The 22219-nt window shown below is 42.1% G+C and overlaps 1 protein-coding gene across 1 annotated transcript; it reads right to left on the bottom strand.

The window, feature by feature from the left end:
* Positions 1-5406: 5406 nt before the first annotated feature.
* Positions 5407-22075, bottom strand: LOC138211406 (CCR4-NOT transcription complex subunit 6). Its single transcript, XM_069171271.1, has 12 exons — positions 21956-22075; positions 20694-20815; positions 20075-20261; positions 19722-19807; positions 19520-19624; positions 19233-19301; positions 17938-18095; positions 14338-14492; positions 12308-12462; positions 11833-12066; positions 10739-10941; positions 5407-10534 (listed from the first exon to the last, which is right to left on the bottom strand). Exons 2-12 carry the CDS (start codon positions 20803-20805, stop codon positions 10319-10321), a joined length of 1680 nt encoding a protein of 559 aa, XP_069027372.1. The 5' UTR covers positions 20806-20815; positions 21956-22075; the 3' UTR covers positions 5407-10318.
* Positions 22076-22219: the final 144 nt, after the last annotated feature.

Genomic DNA, 22219 nt, shown 5'->3' with positions numbered 1-22219 from the left:
TGAGTTAAACTCCACCCCACACTGGCAACAGGTGACTTTAGTTAATACACATCTGGTCAGGATGCCACCTGGCCTCCCTGCACTGAGAGGAAAATGCCTTTATAAAAAACAAAAACACACACACTGCAAAACATCACACAGGGACCTACTGACAACATCAACTAATTAAATTAAATGTAAATATATACATTGTATTAAGATAAGTACGGCTGTCACAATCATTCAATTTTAGCTTCACGATAACCGTTGTACAAATAACTGCGATTAACAATTTAATTGTCATTTTACTTTGACTGCCAGCTTTTTCCTGCAAAGTCGACAAATTGCATCCTGAAAGTTACCGGGTTCTCCTTTTTCATTTTGCTTAAAACAATAATGTTTCCCCCGAGCGGTGCTGTGGTGGTTGGCTTTGCAGCTAAATCATTGATTGATAGATGCTCATAGAAATAGTCGGTCAAAAAGGAGAGGTTAAGCACCTGGAGATAAAGAGTTGGATGGCAAATATTGTCCACTCATGCCATTAAACAACAGCAGAAGTAAAGAGGTGCAACGAAATTGCGTTATCAAACGAGGGCCAGTCAAACCTCAAAAGATGAAATATGACGTGGAAATAATGATGGAAAATCTGCATGTTTCGTCCAGCTGTAACGATTATTCAAAACAACAGCTGTCAAACTTAATCTGCAATTGAAGTGCTGACTTTTACACTGTGACGATAGCTGCAGAGCAAATACGACTACTAATTCATCACAAGTCTGATTAAGTTGGTACAGCGAATTTTTATTCGTTGGTTTTACATTACAAAATTAAGACAAAGGACTCTTTTTTTCTTTTTTTTTAAACTGTAAGGAAATTTGAGCCTGGTGTTTCCACACCTAAATTCAGGGTGTGAACATGAGGGTCCGGCCAAGCTCCATAGGGAATTGCACGCTAGTGTGAGTGGACCTCGGGTTTAATTTGAAATTGTTAGAGCAGCCCTTACCGAGTCAGCATTGGCCACCACACCTGCCAAAACTCTACCGCCGCTGACAGCAACATTTAGAAAAAAAAACAAACACTTCACTTCAATGTCATCGCACGTAACCACCGGCACCGGCCGCTCATTGCTCCACACTTCAGAGTGGCTGAGCAAATGTTTCCAGACAAACACCACAGCTAAGAAAACTGAAGCTTTGGGCAACAGCCTGGCGGAGAGAGTTTTACAGTGCACATCATCATCCAAAACTGCTGCTAGTAACTCTCAGGTCTCACCTTCTCCTCTAATGGGACAAAGTCACCCCCCACAGTTTAACAAGGTAATAAAACACACACACAAACACATAGCCACAAGCATGTGCTGTTTGCAAAGAAGCAAATGTTCAGGTGTCGTTCCCTCCGCAATGAAAGTCGTGGTCGAATTTGCGCCGGATTTTGTCACTCTCTTGTTCAGCGACGGTCAGAATCATCCGAGGGTGATTTCCACTGAATGAAAACTCTCGGGAACTTTCGGGTCCGAGCGCTGGCCCTGCTGTGATAGCGCCGCGTCCGCGTCTGGCACTTCCAGCCTGAGTTAAGACACGCGCGGCTATATTTTATGTTCTCGTTTCTGAAGCTTTACAGCTTGAATCCACAACCATGGAACGAAAAAGAAGTATTCTGAGAGCGTGTAAGCAGGAGTTGGCTGAACATCACACAGACAACTGGCCTAGTAGTCATGCATGTACACACACACACACACACACACACACACACACACACACACACACACTTAGACACAGGAGTGGGAATTTCAAAAGATAAAAAAAAATAAAATAAAAAAAAAGTATGGTTGAGTGGGGGAGGAGGAACAAAGGAGGATACAGAGATGCAAGAAAACAAACAGGAACAAGAGAGACGAGATAGAGAGAGACGACATCTGCAAAACTTTACAATCATGCTGCCACGTCAACACAAGACACATCGTCCGCCAGCATTAAGGTTAAGAGAAGAAGAATCTCTTTTCTTCTGCTCTGTGCAAACAAACATCCTCGTTCTCTCCAACATCCACCAGCAGGCAAAAAAAAAAACACATTTGGCCAGCGATACGTACAAGAAATTCCATTTAAAAATAAGAAATAGTTTGTGATCCCAAGAGTGAAATTTGCCTCTTGGACAACCCTCGATGTCACCGTCCAACTTCCTAACTCTCCTTTCGAGCAGATTAAACTCCACTGAATTAAGGTAGCATGTTTTTAAAGCATCTGGTTTCCATACGAGAACAGTCAGGTGAGAATTCATATTTACGGTCACAGTCCATTTCAGAGTAATAACAGGAGGCCTTGTGGCTTTTTGCACACAACTTCAGCTGCATTCAAAGCTTTGATTAACTCTGTATATAGTTGTGTATCTGCTAAAAAAAAACAAAAAAAACTACAAACTAAAAAGAATCATTTTGTTCTGCAAAACATTTTAATATCACTCTGCGCTGCTGTCTTTCCTGCGGGCATCTGTTCAGGGTTGGCTTCCATTTGTGGGCGAGTTTGTCAGGTTTCTTCTGCAACCACTTCATCATGTGCTGCACCGTTAATAAAGGAGAGAGGGTCTGTTAACCGGTACTAATGTCGTGGACACAGCTGCAACACTTGGGTGTTAGGAGTCCACTCTGTTCTGCAAAATCTCCTTTACCAGCGCGGATCCAACAGTTTGAAGGAAATGTCAATCGGTTTGCATGGGTCACAACAGATGGAGCGATGCCTGCGAGCGAGTTTGGCCTGTCGAGCTGCCCCGCTGTACTTGTGAGACGTGCCTCGTTCTCCATAATGATGTAACATCCGCACCCTCTTATTCGGTGGTCTATTTAAACTACAAAGACTTCCCATCTCTCCCCGTTTTTTTTTTCTTTTTCTTTTTTCCAGCACTTCTGCTGACCTGCATTAGTACAGCTGTCCTGTACTTTCAGCCCCACCACCACCTGCAGGCTCCAGGGGGAGGGAGGAGGAGGGGGGGGGTTAAGATATTTGCTTATTACTCCCCAATTTCTCTGTGTAATCAGATCTGCATGGGCCCCGCAGCCCGTTCTGCTGCCATACTACATATTTCAAATGCGAGTTGTCTGACTGAAATACAACTAATAGAAGAAGCGAATACCACACTGATTAAACGCGTGTCGTCCCATGGGAGAGTGCTGGAGTGTGACCCTGACCTCACACTGACGTTTGTAAGACGCAGGACGCCTAAAAAAAAAAAAAATTGGAAACCTCAGGTTTTTAGTCTTCAATTACAAGAATATCTGTGTGACGTAACAATTCACAAAAACGAATTATTAAAAGATAATTCGCCAACTTTACTGTGGATGTAAACTCAGGATTTCTTAATACTTTATACATACTTAATACATTTCTCTTAATTTCCCTGCTTTCCAAGTTGTGTTGGCGGGGCCGACATATAGACAAGAAAGCTTTGTGCACTAGGTTCTGACCCAAAAACACGCAAATCCCTCTTTGCCAAGTCTGTCCTCTTGTAGCACCCACTCAACTATAAAACAATAAGCACCAGAGACAATATTGTTCGCGGAGAGCAAAAGACAGGGAAAAAAAAAAAAGAGAAAAAATAAATAAATAAATAAATATACGGCAACGTTAGCAGCTATTCTAAACATAAACAACACAACATGTTGAGAAAACGTGGCCGTGTTTCACCACCCCGCCCACTTTATTGGCTAAAGTTAGTTAAAATGGTGTCAAAAAAATAATAATAAATAAATAAATAAAAATACTCACTCAGCGGTCGTCCGCTCTCTCGGCCCTGCTGGTTTTTAACAGTCTTTTCCAGTTTTATTGTCAGTTATCCTGAAGGAGGTCTCCAAGCGCACACCCCCCTCTGTCCAAGTGAGGAGAAAACCTCACGCACACTTTCACGTCCACGTCGAAATTCACTGTAGGCAAATGGTTTTGTTTGTGCAAACAATTTTGAGTGAAGGTACCACCAGGTGGCCGTTTCACAGTTTCCGATGTTCCCCGCCGGCCATGCCCTCCTGCGCGGCTAAATGCCCTGCAGCTTAAGGCCTCTCTCCTCTGCAACTCCTCCACCTGGACTGCGGCTTTAATAAATACGATTAAAACACTCTAATGTGCATCGTTGTCGATAAAAAAAAAAAAAAAAAATCCTCTGCATTCATGTTTTGGGGGGAGTATTTTCACAGTTAGAAAAGTAAACAGAACCGGGTTTTGTTTTTGAACGGCGGCGGCCTGTAGTTGTCCCAGCGCCCCACGACGTCACTGTACACGTCAAATCACCGCGCTAGTGCTTTTGCAGCCGCTTTCCAGCATTTCATGAAGAATTCATTGCCACAGTTGACTACATGCAGTTCACCATCAACATCCACACATCCGCATAAAAAGTGTCAAATTTTCCCTTCAATTTTTGGTAATTTTTCCAATTACTTCACAAACTGTTGGTTCATGTTTTACACCATCAATGTTTATGTTGAATTCATTTACAATGCATTTTTTTTTCCATTTGTTTAATATTGAGCATAAGGCGCCATACTGTTCCAAGAGTTAATGGACAACGTTTTTTGTTTTTGTTTGGTCAAGATTTATGCACAGTGGATAGTGAGGAGTCACCCCGCCTCTTTCAGATCGGGCATCGCAGATTCCGCTTCACTCCGTCAGTGGATGGATGACATGGGCGGGATCAGCGTTCAGTTTGTCCGGAGATGGTCCTTTGGCGCCACCATGCGCCCATAAATGGTAATACACAAACTGTCATCCGCAGCCTGTTTAGGGTATTAAATGTTAATGTTAAACTTTATTGATCCCCGATGGGAAATTCTCTATTAATTTCCCATTCTGAAGGAAAATGAAAGGTCAGGCTCAGCTACAAAACAGCACCCGTGGTTCTTATAATGGTTTAGTGTCTTACTAAAAGGACACTTCAGAGGGTGAGTGCACTTGCTGACACGGAGGCTTCTTCGTTTTGTACCCAACAGACAGGAGAATTGTGTCACAGTCAGCCATGAGTATGCAGGTTTTCATTCAGAGCAAATACCCACTGATTTTCACAGAATTTAATGAAGCTGCCACAAGGCTTGGTTGGAACAAAAACCTGCAAACCTGCATACTCCTGGGCCTCATAATCCAGCCTCCGCCAGCTGTTTGACACGCTCCGGCAACAACCGCCGCACAATGCTGCGGAATATAAATCCACACTATTGTTAAAACATGGCAGACAGGAGACACATAAGCCCTCTGAGCCCGTGATCGGCTGGCTTTCACAACGTGCTTCTCTGCATCTGATGAGGGCTCTGAACTAAGGAAAAAGAATAGAAAAATACACAAAAAAATAACTTCCAATGATCACATCCATTGTGTCAAGGGGTTAATTGAAATGTGAGGAAGACTGGGAGGAAATAAAAAAAGAGGAAGAAAAAGCAGGCAAGACAAGGAGAACAGATATAGAATTTATTTTCAATATCCATTGCAAAGAATAAGAGGTGACACAGCTTGAAACAGATAATACAGAATTTATTTTCAACCAGAAGTAGGAAAATACATAGGTAGGTGTAAAGGAAACGAGCAGAACCTGTAGTCAAAAAGAAAAAAAGAAAAGAATAAAACTAGTCCAAAGAGGATCGAGAGGACGGCTAAGGGGTACAACAGAAAGCATTGTTTACCATTCGGTTTCATTTTAAAACAGTATGTGTTGATTTGAAAACAGCTGCCTTGATTTCTCATCTGGGTTAATGGACATTCTACAACATTGTGCAAGTGTTTTGTTGTTATTCTTTTTTCTTTTTTTTGCTGGTATTTTATGAATGGTAAACAATAGTTGGTCCAGTGCATAAACACAGTGACACAGATCAATATATGTACTCAGCTGACTACAGATAGACAATCCTGATCATTGAACAACTACCACTAAATTGGCAGGGAGAAGGAGATGAGCAAATATACAAGATGGATGATAAAAAGGAAAATAACAAAAGGAAACGGAACATTCCGGGACGAAAGAAAAAAAAAAATAAAAAAAAACAACAACCAGTTTGAAAGATGAAAAGAGCTACATTTTCCAGATAAACTGTTTTTTAAAAATCTGAATGTGTCTGAATGTGTCTGGGTATTATTGCCAAGTTTTTTTTTTGTTGAAAAAACAGATGCATTTGAAATGAGTTGATGGGTTGAGAAACCAAACTCCCCAACAACAGCGACAAGTATGAATATGGGTGTTCATGTGATTGAAGGAAAAGGACAAAAGTACTTTGCTTTCCTTACAGCCCTACATTTTATGAAGACTTCGATTTGGATTTAAAAACTAAAGAAAAAAACTAAAAAAAAAAAAAAACTAAAAAAAAAAAAAGTGACTGGTTGGTGCAAGAACTCGCTCTACAACAGAGAACTGAACTACAAGCAGCTTTGGTGTGCACCGTTACAAGAGATGCAGCCTGGGAAATCCCTCTACGCCTAACAAGCCAACTATGAAACACAACGCAACAGTGATAAAAGTACAAAGTCAACAATGTGATCACTCACTGGAGCTTACGGGGGCCGCTATAACTCGGCTCTGATTTGACAGATTTTTCAGCCCGTGGCGTAACGAGCATGACGAAGAGAAGGAAAAGGGGTGTCAAGAACCAAAAAGATTTTAAGAGTCAAATCAGTGACTATCAACAGTAGCGAGCTACTTTAACAGATTTAAGCGCTGTGATGCACGACAACAGAATGACGTGGACTGGCAGTACTCAAAAAAATCATCACGGCCAGTCTAGCGGCGCATCGTTTGCTTGGTCTCACAAACACGTTTTACACCTGTCAAAACTGTGTTCTCTAGTACCGAACTGCAGCCACTAGTAAGACAGCTCTGCTGCCCTAACCTAGGCACTAGCACTCTCCAGCTAGTGCCATGCAACATCCAAAATAAAGCTGAGAAGTAAAAAACAACAACAAAAAAAACAACAATAGCGTAAGAACTGAATATCCCTGTGCTGAAAGTTTGAACTAATACCAATGATGCCGGTTCTTTTCTGCCGAGAAGCCATCGATCCTTCATCCTGCGAGGCATCAACAGGAACATCCGACTGCTCTACCTCTACTTCTACTTCTCTCTCTCAACCCATCAGGACAACGTATCGTCATGATTTCTACAGAGGATTTGGTTTGTGAGATGGGATGAGTAAAATGGAGGAGGGGCAGGGGTGGGTGGGGGAAGAAATATTGAGTAAAAACAATGTAGCAAACATAACACCATCAGAGAATTCATGATTTACACATCAACAACACAATTCAATATCTTTTTAGAAAGGAAACATGAGATACATCTTTTATTCACACTTTACAAAAAAAGCTACCCTTTAAATCTACTACAATACTAATGCCATTCAGGAAAGAAAAAAAAAAAAAAAAAAAAAAAATCAAAACGGGACACATTGGTTTCCACTGGGGAAAAAAATAATAAAAAAAAGTTTAAAAAAAAATAAAGCATGTTGGGGGCAAAAAAAAAAAAAAATGGGACAAGAGACCTTGATCTTAATTTAATCTTCCTATTTACTTGCTTCCCTCTGGCTTTAAAAATGTCATTTCAACACGTACATTAAAGTAATGAGATCTTTACTCGGTAATATGGGACAGAGATTGAGGGGAGCTGCGTCTGAATCTACTAAGTGCTCGTCATCCGTGTAAAAGCATTGACTGTTGAAGGAATCGTCTCACTGCTGACGTATTTCACTTGTTTGTTTGGGAGGCGACAAATTTGATTTTGCTAGCCTGGCCTTCAGAGAGAAATAGCTAAACTCACTGATCCCTTGTTCATCCAAAAGCAGAGAAAAGTGGGCCTTCCACCCTTTCCAATACAGAGGCAGGGGGGTCCACAAATGGCACTATAGCTGCAGTGACAAGGGTAGGAAACCTATACAAAGTGGTTGAGCAAAGGGGCTTTTAAAAAGACACAGCTTGAGTAATATAGTGGGTTGGTAAAGTCTGAGGCTGGGCGGTTTGGGGGCGGGAGGTATTAAGTGTGACGGACAGGCTTAGGGAGATTTAAAATTCATGGCCAGGGAGGGAGCTGTGGGCCGGGGTATTTCTGGGGCCTGGGCGTGGAGCTGTGCTAAGGTACAAAGAGGGAGCAACACAATCAACAGAGTGGATTTATAAAGATAAGACTCCCTACTCGTGGTCCTTAAAGAGAGGAGAGAGGGTCGGTGGCGAAAGCATACCTGATTACTAGAGAGCTCAATGAATAGGAAGGATATACACATCATCAGAACATTGTCACAGCTCATAAAAAAGGAAATAAACATTAACAAAAAAAAAAAAAAAAAAAAAAGGACATAAAATCTTCACAATTGTCTCAACAGTATTTAAAAATAAAAGGAGAAAAGGTTGTTCAGGCGTTCGTCGTGTGTAAATAGTGCAAGACAACGTCAACTGCTACAGTGAGGCACGATATACATGTGGGATTTATATAGGTTGTGTCAGTCACACATCACTACTGAGGGGGATACATAGATGAACAGATGTGACTCATCCATGCGTGTCCATGGGTCAGAACTGATGGCAGCGATGTGGATCAATGGCTTTGTTAATGGGTGAGAAGCAACAGGCGGAGTTTACTCAGTGTCTATTTACATCGCAGCAATATGCCGGCAAATCAAACCAACGGCAGAGAGAGGGGAGGAAGAAAAAAAACAAAAAAACATTTACTGATACACTAATTACAGTTAATTTCTAGGGAGTGCAAAGTAGTGAAAGCGAACGCCTTGAACAACCTCTTCTTACGTCTTTTGTACAAGCTGGTAATATCAATTCATCTTAACATTAACTGGATAAAAATTTAGCCATAGTTTACAATACAATCTTTTTTTTTCTCAAATCTGATCATAATTTACTCTTCGTACAAAAAACGCCAGAAAACAGGTCTTTTGTGGTTCATATACAATCATGTAAAGACTGAGTCTAGATTTCTATTCTGTACAAACACTTGTGAAAAAAACCACTGCTTTTGTGTATGGAATTTATGGCTGGGGAAAGTCACTACTGGCCTCGGAGACAGTGCTACAGATCTGCCTGTATATTACCTTTGTGTGTGTGTGTGTGTGTGTGTGTGTGTGTGTGTGTGTGTGTATATGCGCATGTAAGCTTGCATGTGTAGAGTTGGATGGCAACTCCCGACAGTGAGAGGAATGCTGGTTTTATTCCTGTGTATCAGCCATTACTCGCTCTCTCTGCCTAAAAGCAATCAAGACAAAAGAAAAGATTTGTGATAGCCCCCCCTTCCCCCCCTCCCGTCGCCTTGCCCATCAGCCCAAATCCTTCGACCCTTGCTTGGAAAAAAAAAAAAAAAAAAAAAAAAAAAAGGTGATACGTGGGCCACGTGAGCTCCTAAGCACAAGACACGCCTAGCTACTATACAAGCTGGGGTGAAACAGTCTGCAAATAGGATGGTAGCTGCTCTCAGTATTCTCACACCACCGTTCCTGGACAACACTACACACTGCCCCGTGTGGAATCAGGCAAATGTAGGCTGGGGCTTCTGGTTCTCCGGGCATCTGCAGGTTTGGTAGCTAACGCAACAGGGCCGGGGTCAGAGGTGTAGACTTATCTTGTAGCACCACGGAAGGCCATGACCACACTAAAAGGCCTCAGCACCACAGAATAACAGCAGGACATCTCGCCTCATACAAGCTGCGCTACATCCACCTCCGGGGATGCTGAACTACCAGCAAAAAGCTGCCTCTAACCCAACCACATCTGACTTGACAAATGCGCGTGCCATAGAAAGACTGAGGAAGTACGCTGGCTGCCCAAAGTACAGGGGAGAACGTGCACGAGCCAATGATGGAGGTCTGAGACTGACGAGTCTGCTGTCTTTGCTGGTTTCAGATTTATACAGGACAGACAGACAGGCAGACCATCCTCTGTGGAGCTTTTCAGGTTAATGTCACCCCCCTCAGCCCCTTTGAAGTTTCCCCTTGCTCTGAAACCAAACAGTGCCCGATGTGATGAATCTGAATGAGCTACCATCCCCTCTAGTTTGAAAGACAAAAGCAAAGTGGGTGGGGGTAGGTGGATTTGAGAGGGAAAGGAAGTCCAAAACACAAAATATGATACACGAAGGGGACTGAATCGAGCAGTTAAAAAAAGAACATAAAAATAAACAGAGAAAGAAAAAAGAAAAATATAGAATATCTATAACATTATACGAAATCCCTGTCAGCCAGACCTCACTGTACGAATATTTTACAGGTTGTGTTTTCTTGTCTTCCTCCTCCAGTGTGGTGGAGGGAAGAGCTGGTAATGGGAGGGAGGAGGGTTGAGGGAGAGAGGCCGCAGGTTGCAGCTCCCCCTGGTGGTGCGGCAGGGTCTCACTACCTTCGCGCAGGCAGATGGAGCCCATTGACCTGCGGGGGCATGTTAGGCAGGAGCAACTCCAGCTGAGCAAAGAGGGAGAAGTGGTCAGAGGGGATGTGGGGGTGTGGGCAGCCGCTGACATTGTTCTCTACAAGCCAGTGGGGGTCCAGAGGGCCCAAGATACCCAGCACGTTCAGGTGAGGCTTGGAGTAGAAAATATAGTCGATGACACCCTGAGGAGACAAAGAGAGAAGTGACCGCAGCTACATTTTGCACGAGAGACTGACTTAATAGTGTACACTATCAAATTCCTTATGCTTGAGAATTTCAACTTGTGTAGGTGTGGATATTCTATTTGTATAAAAACAAACAACAACAACAACAACAACAACAACAACAAAAAAACCATAAAATCTTTGCGCCATTTGTACAATTACCTTGAAGTCAAAGGTGTAGTTGGTGTAAGGCATCAGGCCGTTCTCGTAGGAGCTCTTCAGCTTGAAGCCGTGGGTGATCCTGCCATTGGACGTGCTGTTCTTGCCGTTGCAGTTGAATTTGGTCAGACTGTCGCTATAACGAAGCTCCTTGAAATCCTTGTGGGTGCAGTCCACTCCGCCAGTACTCAGGTATTCCACGACACCTGCAGACACACGATGTTGCCATTATCAGAAAAAGGTTGTTGTTTTTTGTTTTTTAAAGGCAACGAGCCCTTGGTCCCATGAAATCAAAGCTGGTCTGTTTCTACTGGTATTAAAGAAAACAATAAGTTGAAAGTCTTAAGGTGGACATTTTGGTTACTGTAGTTAACCAGTAATTCAATCACCACTACATCACAAAATTAAGATCTTTTTTAACTTGGTGATGGAGAAAACAGAAACACATTATCTTGTTTTATCAACAGAATAACATGAGAAATAAGGGGTGCTAAAGGACAGACAGACAGACAAACAAACAAACAAACAAACAAAACAGTGTCTCCTGTGATGCTTTTGGACGTGAATTGTGTCCTTCCCACAATGTGTTTGTATCTCTCGTTATCCATGCAACCATTGCTCTCATGCAACGGCCTTTTTAAATTTGGTACATTCACACGTCAATCTTTTCTCATATTTAATTTTTGCTTTTTATTTTGCCAAAGAAATTGCTATCACTTTCTGCATAGAAAGAGCAGCCGTGGCAATATATCAGTTCTTAGTTTCTTTTCTCCCATTCATAGTCACGGGTAACACCTCCTGAAACACTTCAATATTTTATCAAGAAACAACTTCCCCACTACTAAAGTCACTATTTGTCAGAACATTGCCATTTTTACAATATAAAAAATTATACCAAATGTTATTGTGATGATACAGCATACTTCTACCTCTTGTCACAATAAATCAATCGTTATCAAGTCTGCATGGTCACAATATATTGAATGCACATGGCTGTCCACACAGAGCCTGAGCATACGCCCTCCTATGACAGAATTTAAGCCAAGCGTACCCGCGGAAATGGAAAGTAAGCTGCCAGCTTTAGTCTCGCTTCTTACCGGAGTCAGGCAAGGAGTTGAGGTCAGCGCACAGCACCAGTGGAATGGCATTGGTCTCACCAGAGACGGAGGACAACTTGAGGCTGCGTGTGGCCTTGTCCACTATGTTCTTCACCTCTGACAGGAACATCATGGTCTGGACCAGCTTGACGTCAGAGTACTCTGGGTCCCAGTGCATGTGGGCATTGGCTACCAGGAGCAGCTGCTTCTCCATACCATGGAGTGACTTTCCAGCTAAAAAAAAGAGGGCAAAAAGATTTAACTGGGAGAAACGATCCAAGAATATTTAAGATATACGAAATACACTGCCATAAGATCAATTATTTATGCACCATAAACATTTGTAACACCATCTCCAATCCCAAATCCATCTTCTCTTGAGTTTCAGACAAAAGGCCATTCAGGATTAGCAAATCTAGAGATGCAAGGCACCCAAATAAAAAGTCCCAAAGATCAGAATGCACCGTCCACTCACAGGAGAGCTCCATCATCTCTTTGCGGACCTCAAGCAGTACAGCTACCCCAATGTTGTCCTTTGTCATCACCCTATTCAGCATAGCCTCCGAGCCCTCGGAGTTCGCCATGGCCAGCTGGTTGAACTCCACTGTGTGCTTCTGCACTGCGCTGAACCTGAAGAGAAAAAGGAAATGACAAGGGAAAAGAGCACTTAAAACCAGTTTTGCGAGGAGTAGGTTTAAATGAATAAAACAACACAAGTACATAATTTATGACATGCTGTAAATAGATGGGAGTTAAGCACCTCTGCATGGCAAATCAAAACATTACTCAACTTATAGTGGTGCAGGCGCCGAATTATTGCAGCCGTGTTCCACAATAGCTCTTGTATGATAACATTTTGATTGGTTATTTTTTTTTCTTCTTTCTTTATCTAATTTATACATAAATGACTCAGTTTGCAGAATAGCATTGTGCCAAAGCACCAAGATAATTACAGACTGTATTAAATGTGGTTACTTTAGTAAAACTTGAAAAATGTTTCTAAATATCAGTGCAATTTGGACATTGTGCAACCTAATGGTTTAAATAAAGATACAGCGAACAAATGAGAATTTGTGCTACTTGTCCACTCAACTTAATTCATCAAACATTTGTGCTCGCAGCTTAATGGGTTTCAAAATGTTAAAAACATGCTCTTTAACCCAGGTGAAATAATAGTCATGACAATGTCATCAGGATACAGGCGCTTAAAAAAAAAAAGAAAAGGCTTCAGCCTCAGACTAAAACCATGTTAGCCACTAGAAACAGTAAGCATAACTACCATTAGCAAAACACTACTATCAGTCTGAGAGGCGCTTAGACAGCGATATCATCGATGTACTCATGATGAGGGTAACAATAAAAAACCTTTTGACACACGTTCTCACTTGTAGGTTTATCAGACCGGTGAGGTGGGTCAAACCCTCATATTCCAATGATCGCGCCACGATTTTGTCCCGTCCTCTGCGCGGCTTCATATTCCACCGGCGGCGTGTCAGACTCGGAGCGTTTTATCTTACTTCCTCATTTGGTCACGTTTCCTCCATGTCTGTCCTTCTATCGTGGGTAAACGTCATTAAACTGTTTCTTATTTGTCCGTTTTGTGGTTATTGTTGTTATTTTCTACTTTGTGCTGCAGCTTACAGACAAATTTGACACATCCTGCTTTAGTCATTAAAAACAATAATCCTCCGATTTATTGGGCAACTACTTCACCTACTGTGTGTCTAGCAGGAGGAGGACGCATTTCTTGTCCAAATTAGGACTGCACGGGTACACGGTGATGCAGTACATTTTTTTACAACCTGGAGTTTGCACGTGGGTATTGTATTTAAAAAAAAAAAAAAGTTCCCCAGAGTTTTATTTTGTTTTCTCTACAAACTTCCCGCCCGGCCGATCTGTATTAATCTAAATTGCCGCGGTCTCCGAGCGTCTTCCGTCAGAAACAGACTCGCTGCCCGTCTTCAGCGGAGCAGCGCGGCGAGCCGCTTCTTGAGCGCTGGCGAGACGAACCGCGGCGCAGCCGATGGGACACGAAGCCCGGACTTTAAATGACGGCTGTTCACTGCGGCGGCCGCGGCGGCGGAGACAGAACGCGACGGACGCCGAGCCAGTGGAAAAACAGCCTTAAGGGGTCGAAGCGCCAGAAAACTCAAACATGGCATAGGTCACAGTTTCTTAGTATTACAGATTGAACTTGCAGTAATTCTTTCTCAGAATTACTGACTGATGACAAGTGAATAAGGAGTAATAATGCTCCTACATCAAATGGATTATTCAGCAGAGTTCAGGTGATATGTGCAGTTTCAGTGCTTGCTTTGATAAAAATGGGACTTCAACTCATTGACTGCGATTCTGGCAATTATTCACAAAATCTTAAATTGCTTGTTTGATTGTAAAGAAGACCCCCCCCACCAAAAAAAAAAACAACACACAAAACAACAACAACAAATAAGTCCAAGAAATATAGGCCAGAGTAGAAAAAACTTCAAAAGTGCAGGTACATACTTTTCTGTCTTGTAGAAAACTGCACATCCATCCACGTGTTTTCGGTCCGACTCTGACATAGTTCTGGCTCGTGACTTTGGACTGAAGAACCCTTCGTATCCTTGCTCTTTCAGCTCAGGCAAGAAGAAGCTGTAGTACTGCTCTGTCTCAACTTCCTGTAATCGACAAAACAAAAAACACGTGCCAGGGGGAGCGATGGGAAATGTTGACGGTACATTAAAGTACAACAGACACCCTCCTCCAAAAAAAACATTTCTTAATTAAAAAAAAAAAATTTTAAAATGGGGAGGGTAACAGATGGCGTAAGATACTGTTCCACTGAAATGACATAAACTATATGCACAAGTTCAAACAAGAACTTGTTTTATTGCTGTATGAAGAAATTGGCAGATAAGACGAGAGATCATGATTAAATGAACCCTTTCTCCTTCAGGAATGGATACATGTAAAATAAAATACTGTTATATAGTTTTACATTTCAAAAAATGTACTACCATCATTTTTCCTGATATACAGACAAATACAAAGGCACAATAAAACAAATAATCAAAAAACAGACCAACTGAGACGCCAGCACCTTCTCTCTACACATCAGAAAGTAATCAAAATATGCTCAAAGTTATGGGTTTTTCAGGGCCGGTGAGGCAAATCACCAGACAGCCATCAGTTATTTCACTGTTAAAAATGAAAAATATTCTTTTGAAAACACTTCCGGTGAAGCAAATTCTCAATTCTGTGGTACATGGGGCACAAAGTTGGATTAATATTTAATTTCAAGCTGTGTTGTTAGTTAATTTTAGGCATGCAGGCTCACTGGATGATTTGGCAAAAGTAACAATGTCTACTTTAAAAGATGGACCACCACTGTAGTGCAATGATCTGCAATATAAGCAACACAGAGTCAGTCAAAATGTTACAGTTTATACGACTATCGTCTCGTCTTAAAAGTAAAAAAAGAAGAAGGCATTACTGCCAGGGTGGAGTTAAAACACGTGTAGCACTGCGAGATAAGATGCTGCGATACAAACAGCACAGAATATGCAAAGACAACAGCCGTCTGAAACTGCTTGAAAATATGAGATGCAGTGCAAACTCTGCCAAGTCAAGCCAGCATATCATAACTCTTAACACAGAGCAAAGCACTGATCACAGTCCATCTACCAGATCAACTGTCAATGGCTTTGCTTTGTCACCGGACAAAGTAAATGTAAATGTCAGCTGTTCAGAAGATAAAGACACGCTTCACATCAGATTTGTCGATGGTTTCAAAGTTTGATGACATTTGTTGAGGCCGAGTTTGCGGCATTAATGAGTCTCTCTGTTAGAGTGTGTGTGTGTGTGTGTGTGTGTGTGCGTCATTCGGGATTAGGGTGTCTTTAAAGAATGGATTAATAATTTCAAGTTAATATCAAACACTGCTTCGTCTTAAAATGCCCATCCCCAGTCGAGTCAACGTCCCCCATCTCCGATCAAGACCAGCACACAGCCGATTCCCGGAGTTTCTCTTCCACGACTTATAAAACTGTCCTGAACAGGGCCGAACATTGTTGGAAGCTGTTGGTGTGGCATAACACTCACCACCGTGTGCTTATGGAATTAGCCTGTTTAGCAAATGCAAAAAAAAAAAAAAAAAAAAAAAAGGCAATAAAATTTTACAAGGGGAAAGCTTTAAAGCTGCCAATGCTGACATTTGCTAAACATCCTCATGTTATCGAGCACCATGACTACATCCATCCTAATGTTATCTAGCACCATGACTACATCCATCCTGACGTTATCTAGCACCATGACTACATCCATCCTCATGTTATCTAGCACCATGACTACATCCATCCTAATGTTATCTGGCACCATGACTACATCCATCCTAATGTTATCTGGCACCATGACTACATCCATCCTCATGTTATCTAGCACCATGACTACATCCATCCTAATGTTATCTGGCACCATGACTACATCCATCCTCATGTTATCTGGCACCATGACTACATCCATCCTCATGTTATCTAGCACCATAACTACATCCATCCTCATGTTATCTGGCACCATGACTACATCCATCCTCATGTTATCTAGCACCATGACTACATCCATCCTAATGTTATCCAGCACCATGACTACATCCGTCCTAATGTTATCCGGCACCATGACTACATCCGTCCTAATGTTATCCAGCACCATGACTACATCCATCCTCATGTTATCGAGCACCATGACTACATCCATCCCAATGTTATCTGGCACCATGACTACATCCATCCTAATGTTATCCGGCACCATGACTACATCCATCCTAATGTTATCTGGCACCATGACTACATCCATCCTAATGTTATCCAGCACCATGACTACATCCATCCTAATGTTATCCGGCACCATGACTACATCCATCCTAATGTTATCTAGCACCATGACTACATCCATCCCAATGTTATCTAGCACCATGACTACATCCATCCCAATGTTATCTAGCACCATGACTACATCCATCCCAATGTTATCTAGCACCATGACTACATCCATCCCAATGTTATCTAGCACCATGACTACATCCATCAACTATAACGAGTAGAAACACGACTCAAACTGGTAACCAGTCTGCTAAATATTAATTGGTACTGTAGCATTAGCACTAAAGTTACACAAAAACACCACTCAAAAAAAACGTGAATGATAGAAACAGCCGTCTTTCAGGGCAACAATAAGCATTATGCTTGAAACTGGGCGTAGACATAACGGACCGAATTGAAAGTCACTGCTTTTGCCTCCCCTGGAAGAAATCCGCTGTCATTTTTGCCATTTATTTTCCTGAAAAATCTCTTCCTGGCTTCTCTTTTCTGCCAGAGAACTAATGCTACACCCCAAAATCAGTTCAGGCTTTTTTAGTGAAGCAATATAATATTATATTAGCTCATACAAAACATAACATTGAAAAACATCATAATGTTTGTGACTTTTTCTGCTTTTCCTGAAAAAAACACACAAAAAAAAAACAGCTTCTTGTCTCAGCGATGGATCTCTGCGTTCCTTTTTCCCCTCGTCTCTCCCACAAATATGGAGCACAGTCTTGACTGTATTTAGTTGTGGCGTCCAACCAATCCAACAATGCGGTGAGCAGTACATTAAACTACAGGCAGTGACCTTTCATAAAGAGGCAGCTGCATCCAAAAAGAACACACTTTTTAATTTAAATCAGCAGTCACAGCAGACAAAGTTCTGATTTTGATAATTGGACAAATGATCAATATTAAAGAAGATCCTGATTGTTCAGGCTGATAATCAGTTTACCCCCAACGACAATTACGTACTAATATAAATTTCAAGGAATTCTGACCAATTCCAACAAAATGAGAAAAATGTCACGGCAGTTTAGAGTCAACACTGAACATAGTGCCTCACAAAGGGAGCATTTATTGCAGCGTTATTGGATTATTGGAGTTCATCAGGTGCTGCTTTCGGATTACTGACTTGATGTGGGGCTGATAACGTCCTGCTACCACCCACAAACCCCCTTTTCCCCCCCAATTTGTTGAATTTGCGCTATCATTTAAAATGAAATAATTTGTAAACCTGAACACACCCTTTATCATCTCTCACCTGCAAACTGATGATGTCTGCATTGCAGCCCAGGATCTCCTGAATGATGGATTTCTTCCTGTACTCCCAGTTTAGAGCCCAAGAGGGGCAGTAGCCATATAGCTGTCGTGTGGCGTACTTATCACACAGCACATTGTAGCACATCACAGAAAACAGTGCTGAGGGGAGAAACAGACAAAACAAGTGCAAAAGAAGCTGATGAATTTTGGTTTCCACAAATATGTTTAAAAAATGTTTAAGGTGGAGCAGGCAGCGTTTCATGATTACTTTGTATTTTAATGCAAGCCTTAAAATTAAGATAACTAAAATACAACTCAAACTCTGTGCCGTCTGTTTCCTGTCTATACATAGACAAATTGACTATCACGATGGTGCAATCCTTTGCAAATATAAGCAACACGTAGTCAGTCAAAAGGTTACAGCCACTCCAAACAGGGCCAACCACCATTAGTATATTCTCAAACCATGGGAAAAACCTGGAATACTGTGATTTGCATAAAATGTATGATGCGTTGACAAAGCAAAAGGAAACAAAACAGTAAACAACAACTGATAAGTTAGTTTTGCTACAATTTAGCCTTAGGGGTCAGAAGTTTTTATCTGTTCAGCTTGGTATTTTTTTTTTATTTTAAACAACAAGAGATAAACGTGGCTGACAGTAATTTTATGGGCACAAGCTGGATCCACATTTAGCCACACCAAACCCTGATGTCATGCAATTCAGCTTCAGCAGAAGGTAGCCGTGTTGAGCGGTGCTGCTATGGTCCTGCTCGGTAGCACAGCTGACCATGGCCCACCCCTGCAAGTCTCCTCTTTCGTCCTCAGCAGCTTATGCTGGAGACTGGAGAGAAATCGCTGTATACTCTCCGAGTTCAGCTCTCAGGACTTTTGGAACTTCTACCGGACGCTCTGTGGTTTTTCTTTATGTCCGTGTCCCTGCTTGTCTGCCTACGAATCGCTTTCAGCCACATCAGAGCTACTTTAAGTTACTGCTGATGGAAACTGAGCCTTTTCTTCTGTTGCTGCCGTCACACTAAAAGCTTTCCACCAGTTAATCGACAGAGAGCTTTTATTGTGAGAAGTTAAATTGAAAAATAATATGTTTATCAGAAATGGCAGTACTTCATGAGCCGTTCAGGTAAACAATATTACCTTTCTGTGTGGTGCAGTGGAAAAGCATTTGCATCGAGCCAGCGTGGTTCAACTGATCATGACTGCACACAGCACAAAGCGATTAACCACACCAAAAAAAACCTTTATGAGCATCTGTTCAAAGTCCGGTTTTGTGTCCTTACCTGAGGGCCGTGTTCGGTCTGGTTCCTGGAGTGAGATCCATGACCGGGCTGGAGGCTGCTCTGTTGGTACTAAGCAGAGGGAAAAGGGTTCAATATGGGAGCCAACGTGAATACAGGTGTCTTAATGCAGACTCAAAAAAAAAGAAACAGCACACAAATTGTTGGATTCACAGTGTCCCCATTTATACGTACTGATTAGCCCATCTCTTGGTAAAATAAAAGCAACACTATAGCAATAAACAATTCCAATTCCAATCTCATAACAGCGAGAGAGGGGGAAGACTCACTGCGCTTGATAGCCCCCGCCAGATTGTCTAACAAGTAGCTGAGCAGTCTCCGCGTGCCATCAGGTTCCTGGTAGAGGCTCATAATTTCTTGTGCAAGTGGGTTTCCTGGTGAAGGAAAAGCAAATCGGGCTGAATCATCGCTAAGAAAACAGTGGGATTTCAAGGCGGAAATGGCGACAAAACGCATTGACAAGCCACTCACCTTTCAACCCCAGTGTTTGTAACTGAAACAGTTTCCCCAATTCAAATGGCAGAACCCGCAACTGGTTGTTATTTAAAAGCAGTTCCCTGTGGAGGACAGATGGGAATTGGATCATTAGACACCAGCCCTCCTAAGAAACAACCATCTTTAGTCACCTTCAAAAACATTATTTACCACATTGCTTCTATCAAGATTGTAAGCCACCTTGCCAACTTTAGAATTATTGTTAATGTGGCCTTCAACATTAAATTGAAACGGAGGGAGCTATGATTAAATGTAAAGTCCCAAGTGACCCGTGATAGCAACGCCTGTGCCCGGACTTTGAGGTAAATGTATAATCTGAAATCACTCACCTGAGAGACACCATGTTGCCGAGCTCTGCCGGCAGGCTCCTGATCTTATTGGATGAGAGATCCAGGTACACCAGGTTGTGTAGTTTGGCAATGTCTGGCGGGATGCGTGACAGAGAGTTGTCACCGAGGTGCAGGGCAGTGAGGTGGGTGAGAGACCACAGTGCTGTGCTGAGACTCCTTACTCGGCCTGCAGTGACAGGAGAAAAAAGAAATCCCAGGATCCAGCTGCCCTTGCGCCAAAAGAAGAACCTGGAAATAACTTGTTTCCCACTAGTCAATATGTGCGAGCTGATTTCACAATGATTCAAATGATGCTTAAGCGCAATTGCAAGGCTGCAATAAATTCCCCAATAAACTAACTAGACAAACTAAATAATGTTATGCTGGTGCCTGCCAATGTAGCAACTCCAGTTTAAAAAAAAAAAAACTATTTTACAGTCAGAACCCACTTTGGGACGAAAGCATAAATGACGTGTCTTGAACAGTGAAGACACAGTAATCATCTGCACCCAATTGTGTCGGGATATAAAATATTACATTTTAATAATCAGGGAAAAAAACAACAACAGTCTTTTAGTCTTTACCTACAAATGCAGGGAAAACTCTTGACAATACTCACCACTGATTTCCAGCTCAGCCCAGTATGACTTCTTCCCGTTGGCTGCCTCCTCGCTCGACATAATTGTGTACATCCGCCTGGGATCCGGCGGGTCATATTTTTCCTTGGGCATTCCTATAACACTACAGAGAACATCTGGATTTTAAATGTCGTTCAAAAAAAACAAGAGTAAACCTTCTCCCGATGTCATCAATTGCAGATCAATTCAGTAAGTTTTGGCCTGAAAGCAACGCTGAAATCTCCCGAAATCACTCGCGAGGTGATGCCATCAAAGTCCACATCTGCAGTGGCAATTTTAAACGAACTCAATTGTCAAACGTCGGCAAGAAAGATTAAAGTTGGTCTTTGACAAATCAAGAAGGAGTAAGTTTAGTGATTCAAGTTAAGTTTCTCCAGCAGGACACTTTTACATGTTAGCAGCTTCCTGTGATTTGTGATTTCATTGACGTTACATAAGTTAAAAACGTAAAAAAAAAAACAACTGCAAGTGCATTAGTTTCCATAATAAACTACAAAACGAGGCTTTTAACAACGCGCGAAGCTTTTAAATTTGCGCGATGAGGAAACTGCATTTCTAAACTTGGTAATAAAAAAAAAACAAGCTCGATGTTTCTCCTCGCTAACCGATTAGCCTAGCTTAACCTGAACAGACAGCTATCGAGCTACACATGACATCCGCTGGGTAACTGACGCTAGCTCGCTTGCTAACAAGCACAAAATGGGAGAGGAAAAACAAAACAAAACAAAAAAACACACGTGAAGTTGGTGAAAATGCCCGAAGGAGAGAGAAGCGCGCACGTTGTGCCAAATCCCATTAAAAAGACACCAGACTATCGTTGTTTACATAATAGCAAAGCGGAGAGTTGCGCATAAACACCAGGCCGCGGAACAACGCATGAAGTTAGCCGCTGCTAATCTCGCCTCCCACCAGCAGGAATCACCGACGCCGACATAAAACACGAGGAGAAGCAGCCGAGCGGCGCAAAAAGTCGCGCAAAAAGACGAGCTCGCAGGGCCACATTTGCGAGCTCTTTTTTTTTTTTTTTTTTAGCTTTAGCTCGCGTTAGCTCGCGTTAGCTCCGAAAGCTAACAGAGCCTGAATTATTCGGAGCTTCACCGACTTCCTCTTGAAATAAAAGTCCTGCTTCGAAGAAAACGACGGCAGCGCCGCAACCATCCACGAAACAAAAACCAAAGCACGGCGGCGAAAGAAGCGGGAAGTACATCTGATAGAAAGGATTCCGCTTCTTTTCTTTTTTTACCTGCAAAGAGCATACCAAATCGCGAGGACCGCTGCGTGCTCTCTTTTGTTTTCTAGCTCCCTCTCAGCTCTTTCCGCTGCTGTATCATGGCGACTGTGAGGGCTTTTTTTTTTTTTTTTTTTTTCTTCTCTCTCTGCCGATAACAGGCGTCTGATCCGATTGGTCAGCGTGCGGAGGGTCCAACCAGCTGTTGAACCACCGTAAATATAAAAAAATATAAAAAATAAATAAAATTCCTACGGAGACGGATGGAGCTAAATGCGC

This window comes from Embiotoca jacksoni, unplaced genomic scaffold (assembly GCF_022577435.1).
Source record: "Embiotoca jacksoni isolate LCO1_2020_lvr unplaced genomic scaffold, fEmbJac1.0.p SCAF_5, whole genome shotgun sequence".
In the NCBI taxonomy this organism is placed as follows: Eukaryota; Metazoa; Chordata; class Actinopteri; family Embiotocidae; genus Embiotoca; species Embiotoca jacksoni.
Note: the sequence above shows the minus strand (reverse complement) of the source record. Positions and strands in the feature narration are given on the sequence as shown.

Coding starts and splice junctions, on each gene's coding strand:
- LOC138211406 (XM_069171271.1), bottom strand. CDS start 20,805: ATGCCCAAGGAAAAATATGACCCGCCGGATCCCAGGCGGATGTACACA. Junction 12,463..14,337: donor GTTTTCTACAAGACAGAAAA/GTATGTACCTGC, acceptor TTTTCTCTTCAG/GTTCAGCGCAGTGCAGAAGC. Junction 10,942..11,832: donor CAACTCCTTGCCTGACTCCG/GTAAGAAGCGAG, acceptor GTGTGTCTGCAG/GTGTCGTGGAATACCTGAGT.